At 38.6% G+C, this 8,590-nt stretch overlaps 1 protein-coding gene across 3 annotated transcripts in view; it reads right to left on the reverse strand.

Annotated features, from left to right (window-relative positions):
- The window catches only part of LOC102673581 (semaphorin-2A), a 259,910-nt gene that overhangs the window by 39,854 nt on the left and 211,466 nt on the right, over positions 1-8,590 (reverse strand). For all 3 annotated transcript variants that reach the window (XM_031514004.1, XM_031513998.1, XM_006608692.2), the window contains one exon: positions 6,436-6,487. In XM_031514004.1, the coding sequence (XP_031369864.1) occupies positions 6,436-6,487 (52 nt within the window). The remainder of the gene's footprint in view (positions 1-6,435; positions 6,488-8,590) is intronic.

The following is an 8,590-nucleotide window of genomic DNA, read 5'->3' on the forward strand; positions in this document are numbered from 1 at the left end:
AAATCCCATTCCCGTTAATTCTCCATGGAATCGAACTCTGCGGTGGCGACACCGGCCCCGCAATGGGATTTCATTGTAACCGGTGCCCGCCTGTTACAGCGCCTGGCCAACTTTCGCGAATTTTTCACGTTCCCCCGATCCATGCCCTCGGCCAACCCGGGATCGAGTTAACCCCTCCCTCCCTCGCCCTTGGATTTTTACTTTCTCCTCCAGCGTGGCTGTGCAAAGTTTTCGGGCGGAGAGTTTCCACCTCCTCCTACTTCTCGTTGTTTCCTCTTCCTCGGATCTAAGTTCGTAATGGCACGAGGGAACACGGAAGTTTCGAGGAACGGATGGACCAAAACCCTCCACGGGACGGGGTAGTTTGCATTTATTAACGGGTAAAATTGAAATCGGAAATGGGAATTGGGTATAGAGCTATTCTATTGTTCGCTCGTTCTTACGTGGGGCTCGATATTGGAATACACATTTTTGTAATTGAACGTATCGCGCAAGGCGAGGCTACGACTATTAGGAAGTTAATAAAAATTCACGAAGATAAATGTCGTATCTTTTATTCGCTTACGATGATTCGTGTTATTATTTCACAATTGAGACTAATGGATCGAGAAATTGGATCAATTTGGATCCGATCAAAATACGTACAAATTACTTAAAAAGAGTTACGAAACTGGGAAAAATATTTTGTGTTATTGGATGGAGATAGAAATGAAATTTCGAAGATGAAAAGAAAGAAAGGAAAATAGAATATCTCTGGGAGAAATTGACATCGGCGTGTGCCACGAAAAGTGAAACGATAGGTAGTGTTAATGTTTGGTCACGCCATGACGGTGTCGCGGTGAACAAAGTCGAAACCACATTCGCTGGATATTCTCCATGGAACTAAACTTTGCGGCAATGTCAACCTCCGCGATGGAATTTTATTGTTACCGGTCTAACCGTTCACGTTCATCAACTTTAAACACATCACGTTCTGGTAAAAGCAAGGATCATCTTAAACATCGAGTTATAACTCGTATTTAATCGATAAATAATAATTGTTAAAAAATTAAAATATTTTTATCGTTAAATCGAGCTTACTCAAATCATTCATATTATTCGAAGAATCCCTTGTATCTCAAAATTATTTTAAAATTCCGTATCGAGATGTACAAATCGACGTAAATTCGTTATGAAATACGAGGCTTTATCGATCACTGAGGATAAAGGGGAAATAATTTCGATATGGCGTTATTCTTCCGCGCAATATCGCGCGAACACGCCACAATCCTGGCAAAGTGTCGCCCTGGTATCCAGACGACAAAGTGTGGAAAGGAACAAGAGGAGAAGAGCCGCAGTTATTGATGATAACTGAGAGCATGGAGCGTTATTAAATTTTGAGTGGATTGTAACCCCATAAATTGAAAAACACCGACGAGAGAGAGAGAGAGATGAGGGACGAAAAATTCTTCAAGATAAAGGATTTTCGAATTCCTTGAAATTCATTGTCGCGCAAAAAGGGGAAGAGAAGAGAAGAGAAGAGAAAAGAAACTGGCTCCGATATCGAAAAAAAAAAAAAGAAGAAAAGAAAAACCGAAACGCAAAGAGGAAACGGAAATAAGGAGAGGAAAGGGGAGAAGAAAAATGAGATAGAGGCGGAGGCGGAGGGGGAACGTTGGAGAAAACAATTTTCGAGATATCGGACTCGTAGCCTCGAGTAGTAGCTTTTCACGTATCTTTACCTTCCACAGTCCATTGAAATCGGCCATTGAATTCCACCACCGGATTCCTCCTCCTCCCTGGGGGAGGGAGGGGAGAGAGAGAAGAGTTTCGACCGGCGGGTAGGAAAAGAAAAAGTCTCCTTTCTCGATACTGGTTTCCACGGGCGCGGGCACAAAGAACGGCGAAACGACGCTCCTCTATAGGGGAGGAAAACGACAATTCGAAAACGCAATTATTCGGCTAACGTATCGTTGCCCGTGCCACCTGTCGCGAAACCGAAAACCACCCCAAATAGAGAATCAGAAAAAGGAAGGGAGAGGGGGAGAAGAAAGGAAGAGAGAAATAACGTTAAAGGGTGGAAGAGAAAAGGAAAGAGAGGCGACCCTCCATTTTTCCCATTCGCCTGTACGGCCAGATGTGACGATTGCGAGGACACGAAAAAATAATTTAAAAGCGGAGAACAACGGCCGATCACTGGACGGTATATGCCAGGTGGAAAAAAGGGTTCATCGCTCGAGTTTCGTTCTTTCGATGGAGCGGCACGGCCATTGCCATCGCGGATCGTGTTTCCGGCACGGCTTTTTTTCTTTAATTATGATCGGCCGGCCTCGTCCGCGAATGGTAAATTGAATCCACGTAAAACAGCCGCGTATCGTGTTTCTCGCGCCTGTCACACGCCGATGGTTCTTAATCCCAGCCCGCTTTGTGCGGGACGGGTTTGGAAATTGAAATTTTTCCAGGGGAAAATTGACGTGACGATTGGAACGGCGAGTGACGGGGAGAAATATTGTTTTACAAGATGATTATGTTACGATGGATATAGCGATCGTGGCTCGGGTGTATTTGTATTTCAATCCCGAAATGCCGCGTAGAGATCTTTTCATCGGCTATAAAAGTTGTTTAACTTTTTTTCGAATAACCTCGCAACTTTGATATATACGTTCGAGAGGATATCGATGAATTTTCCGAATTTTTAATGTGAAAATCGCGATACTTGAATTACTGTAAGATTTAAAATCATAGATAGAGAACGTAACGGTGTTTAAAAAAAGCAGATAAATTATCCATGAAGTTTTATTCATTTTTCCAAGAATAATTTTCAAATATCAAAAAAAGAACAATAATAACACGATAATAATACCGTTCACGAAATAACAATTCGATGAAACAACGAAACGGAACACGCTCTTCCAAGATAATTCAATAACAATAAACAGTCCAATATCAATAACAATCGAGATGAAACGTCGTTTCGTGAGAAATCTATTCCCTGGGCCGTCGACTTCCCATCCCTAGTCGAATCGAAAGTGAAACCGTTTGGCCGTTCGAGATAGACCCGATCCGAGTAGATGGACAAAAGGACAGGCGGAAACAGAGGAAGAGATCGAGAAACGAGCGGAATGAGAGTTAATGGAAATCTCGATGGAGACGTTTCTACGGAAAGAAGGCAAAAAGACGCGCGAACGAGATTTCGGCCTTTCTAAAAACCATTGCACACAGTGGCGCCATCTCGAGACTCGCGATCGGTTGGACAGGGTTAAAAAGCAATTTTCCTTTCCCTGGCCGGCGGGATCGGACTGCATCGTGACCACGGTTACCTATCGCCTACCTCGGTTTCGACAAAGCAATTCCGATTCAATCTTCGTTGAACGGACCACGGATCGTGTCCGTGGAAAACGAGCGGCGATGCTTGGCCGCCGCTCAACAGGAAGCGCACCTGAGCGCGCGAAAAATTGAACGAGATGCGAACGGTTCCGGCCGAACGAATCGGGCGTGGACCCGATTTCAAAGCGGCGTGTAAAGGAGATTGCAATTGTTTCATTCGTGCAATTATGCTGGTTTAGGGCGCATTACTGCATGCACTCTTCTTTATTCTTGAGCTGGGAAGATGAGAGATGGGAAAATTTCTATTTCGTTAAATAAGAACTTGATTATTTGGAGTTAGTTTTAACGAGAGGAATTTCTGAACGGGAGAAAATTTGAATATGGTAGATTATTATGGATGTATATGAATGAAGGTAGCAATTTTGAGTGATTCTATTTTAGTGTTCAACTAAATAATTATGTGGAGGATAAAAGTTCATAATACGATTGCTTATAGTTAAAAACATGTGTTAAAATGTGTTATAGTTAAAAATATGGGTTAAAAAACTATTATCTTATAAACTATATGTCAAGATATTAAAAATCTTGTTTGTTTATTTATCTATGTCAAACACAAATACGATCCAACAACACTCAACCGAATCAACTTTGCCAAAGTATCAAAATTCCCCTAAAAAAAAAAAATCCCTCTTCTCCCCAAACACACTAAACTTCCCTCTCATCGCGCGTGATATCGGATATACAATGTAAAATCGAAAAAAAGAAAAAAGAAAAAAATCACGATCTCTGTGCAAAAATAAAAAAAAATTTTACAAAAATTTCATTCCATGACGTCCATTTTCCAAGCTGGCGTTACATTAAACTGAATGTCGATTGTTTCCAACGTTTCGTTCGGCGACTCGCGTGTATTTATCCAACCGGAATGGAAGAAAAGAGTGGTGAAAAAGAAAGAGTGCGTGGAAAAATCGGGACACGCACCGTTCGTCTACAATGGATCGCTTAGAGGAAAGAGAGAGGAGTCGTCAGCTGTCGCGATGATGTAGGCGACGTTTCGACCGTTATGATTGACAGTTTTATGGGGAACGACGAAGAACGTTTTTTGGATTTACGAGCAGAACGAAGTTTTATCGTCCACGGAGAGGAGAGAGGAAGGGGGAGGGAAGGGGTCAAGCGTTACACCAAGTTTTTTTGATGCTAATCGAAGCGTGATGCCGCGACAGAAGGTGGTTTCGGTACGCTTGTTCGTTATTTGTTCGAATTAGACATTTGATAGGATGAATATTTTTTTAAAGAAAATAGCAGAGAGTTGTTTGTGAAATTTTAGGTATGAATTCCAATAATGAACGTTTGAAATATTGATTTCTTTTCTTCGTTCTCCCAATCAAAAATCTCCGACTGATTCTTCTCCTCGAATAAAATAGAAATCAAAAGATTTTTGTAATTAAATCGATCGTTGATAAATATAAGAGATTCTGATCGAAACAGAAACCTATTAGATTTAGATTGAGACAACAATATAAAGGAAAACAAATATTAAGAAAATATGTAAAAATACGTATTCCAAGAGAATTAAAATGTTCCCTCGAGAGGGGATGGTTACACATGGTCTATTCGCGCAAAATGGCGCGCGAAGAATGTCTCCAGTAAGATCCTGCATGTAGATTCACTTTTATTGCGCCAACTTGAATTCGAGGCGGACGAAGGTTATAAATGTAAATTACTACTTTTGTTGTTTCGTTGCCAGCTGTGCGATCCCTGCGTGTATCCATCAGGAACAACAGGGGGTAAAATGATGAACAGTAGAAAGGGATGAAGAGTTTCGTGAAAACGAAGTTGATATCGTATTCGTTTTAAAAAATGGCGCGATTATTTCTTTAATTGATTTTAAGAATCGATTAAATAAAGATTGGTTACTTTCAATCGTTTATATTATCAATCAATTGCATTTTTGAGATTCGTTAATTGAAAAATTTAAAGTAATGCGGTAAATAATGAGGTATGTTAATTATTTTTGTAAGATCATTTAATCTTCATTAATAATTGTGGTATTTAAGTATATCTTTTTGTCGAAGAGTATCATTTTCGTTCATAAGAGGAATTTTTTATAGGGCTCTTTTCATTTTCATAGCTACTATAGATAATACTTGATCACTCTAAGAGTGTTTTAAAGTTTTCACTGCAACTTACTTCCTTCCATCGTGAAACTTTTGAAACTGACTTTAAAAGTTATTAGACACTATGATCAGAAACTTTAATATCATATAAAATTCCAGAAATTGTCAATTATATTACCGGTAATAAACTATTCCAACGGAGGAGAGAGGATAATATTTCAGTAAAAATGATCCATTTAAAAAATAATTCAACCATGAACGAACCATTTACCAAAGTCACAGAAAATAAGGAATCTTTATCAAAATATGCATTAAATATTAATAACAATAAATTTGAAATTATCAGTTAATATATTCGCGAAATGAAAATTATGCAATAAAATATATCTAGTTTTTCTGAAAATCGTAATTTTCACGAAAATTCGTGTCTATATAGAATAAATACATAGAGCAATTTATTTTCAACGGAAGATCTCTTTGAGGTTGTGAAATCTACCCTCAAAGTTTCAGCAGTCTTTCACGTTTTTAAATACAATTTCGCCAGAAAATATTTTTTTTACAACAGAATAATAAAGAACGTTAAATTTGAACATTTTATACATTTAAAGTTTTGCTCTATTTCATACCAACATAAAGTTTATACGCATTTAAAAAACGATGAAAACCATTAAAACTTTAAATATTCATTTCACCCTCTCAAAGTGAACAAAAATTTGCATACATAATCTCGCGTTATAATATTTAAAACAATGCTTTTAAAATTTAAATCTAATACAGATATTTTTATTGGCAATTCTTTATTATTCACTTTCACCCTTCTTAATTAAATCTAATGTCTTTTCCAAGATATATTGCAAATTTACGATTCTTTTATCCTTTGAATAGAGATGCAATTCCAATTCATCCTCAAATATATAAACGAAACGCAAAACAAACAGATATCTGGTCGTTTCAAAACAAACAGATGCAATAAATTCTAAGAAGAGCGGCTATAAATCAAAACATAATTACTCACCTCACAGTTGGAATGACTGATGTTGCTCAAATTCAGCCTGAACACTTTGTCCCTGTAACAAACAGAAGAAAAAAAGGGGAAAAATGAAAATCGAACGTAATACAAGAATTTAATTCGAGGCCGAAAGCCAGCCACTCGTGGCATAAATTTTCATTCCATTCGAGCGAGGATACATTACACTTTACTCTCGCCTTATCTACATCCACGGTTATGTACGGTTGTGCAGGGGCGTGTGCCACTTTGCTTACGGCGTTTCGCCCCGTGATAGAACGCCACGGAATTTCTACGAGCATCGAAAAAGGGTGGAGGTACACCCTCGTCTTACTCCCTCTCCAAGGACCCCTAACTTTCTTCGTTCGTTTCCGTTCCATCGCTTGCTTTTTATTAGGATTTCCTCCTTTGAGGCACGATCCGGCTTGTTCGGAGGATATCGAACGAAAAAAAAAAAAAGAAAGAGAAATACGCGTGCACGGCCGTGTAATAAAGAACGAAGGTAACGAGGGATTTCCTTGGCAACTTTTTCCCCTGTTCAGCGAATACGACTCGCCCCCTCGGCGAGATTGCGGGTAGGGTTAGAAAGAGAGAGAGAGAATCGTTTCATCGTTAGTTAGAATGTTTTGCTGATGGTATGCAACAGGCTGATGTCTGTTGAAATAGAGTGTCATGGAGTTTCGTTATCGATGGATTTATTCCATTGATAATGGTATCAATTATTGATTCAAATATTTCTGATTTTATTGTATAAATATCAAGGAAAGTGTTATTATATATTTATCTCCTTAATTCTTTTCTTTTTAGATACTATTTGATAAATAATATTTTGCAAACTGAAGAAAGTAAAATATGAATAAAATAATGTATATTTTTTTTTACAGTGTGACATTTGTTCGAATTGATGAAATAGAGGATAAATTACATTATTTTCCTCATTATTCCTTATGGAAGGGAATAAAAATGTCACGATTTAAGACAAAAGAAAAGAAAAGAAAAGAAACTCGTCGTCGATGATCTCACACTAACCTTTTCACATTTATATGGGTGTGAACGATGTGTTCCTTTGAACGACTCATCGCCAGGGAATTTAGAACGATCGAAGAGCAAGCTGGTTCGATTACACAGAGCTCGTAGGCGTGTTTAATCTTCCACCACGTTTTCCCGATCTTCTTCCCTAAAGATCCTACGAATCATTCGAAACGAGGAAACTCTTAGCCGGCTGACCCAGAAATTGGAAACGGAAGAGCTTTGAGCTTCCGTGCTTCCTTTCCTCCATAACCACGATATTTCAGGAAAAAAGTTATCTCAGGAGGCTATAATTTATCAATTTCAAAGACGAAATAATAATTGATATTATAAAAGGATCATACTCTCGATCGATATTATCGATAACGATTCGAATTTTCTTATTCAAAAATAAATATTTTAAATAAAACTATATAACAAATCCTAGCAACAATTGAGAAATAAATAATTCTTTCGTCTCGTATTAAAGCCACAATTCTGAGATTACTTTTTATTGAGATTGATTTGCATAAAATAATCGTATATAGAAAAATCTCGTCCAAAAATACACTAAAAATATTTTATCCAAATCACTAATCCTCACAAAAGTTATACCTGTCGAAAAGTATCGATTGGGAAGCAATAATACGATTTCCTGCTACATTTAATCGACCACGGGGTGAAAACAAAAGTGTTTTCGAACGAGATGTTAACGCGGCGCAATGGTAGAAAATCGTATTCACCCAGTTTCGAAACGTTTCGCAACATTAGCATCGGCATAACTTTATTCCAATAACCATTCATCATTGGGCTTCGATGGAAAAGAAACGCGCCCATTCGAATGGAATTCGAGGAAGGAGGGGATGAAGAAAAGGAAAATAAAAAAGAAAAGAAGAAAAAGGAGAAGAGAAAGGAAGGAAGAAAGGGAGAAATAAGGGTGAGAGAGGCAAGTCGTCGTCGGTTCACCCTTCGAGCTTTCCTTCCTCATTCATCCTGTGCACGCCGGCGTGAAAAAGTAAATAGCGACGTGGAAAAACAAATCCGCAGTTTGGAATCCCGGCCGCGTCGACTTCTTCTCAGCATGGAGAGGGGAGGAGAGGAGAGGAAGCTTCTCGAAGGGCTGAGGAGTGGAGCAGGTGAATGGGAAAGGCGGGTC

This window comes from Apis dorsata, unplaced genomic scaffold (genome assembly GCF_000469605.1).
Source record: "Apis dorsata unplaced genomic scaffold, Apis dorsata 1.3 scaffold_44, whole genome shotgun sequence".
Classification (NCBI taxonomy): Eukaryota; Metazoa; Arthropoda; class Insecta; order Hymenoptera; family Apidae; genus Apis; species Apis dorsata.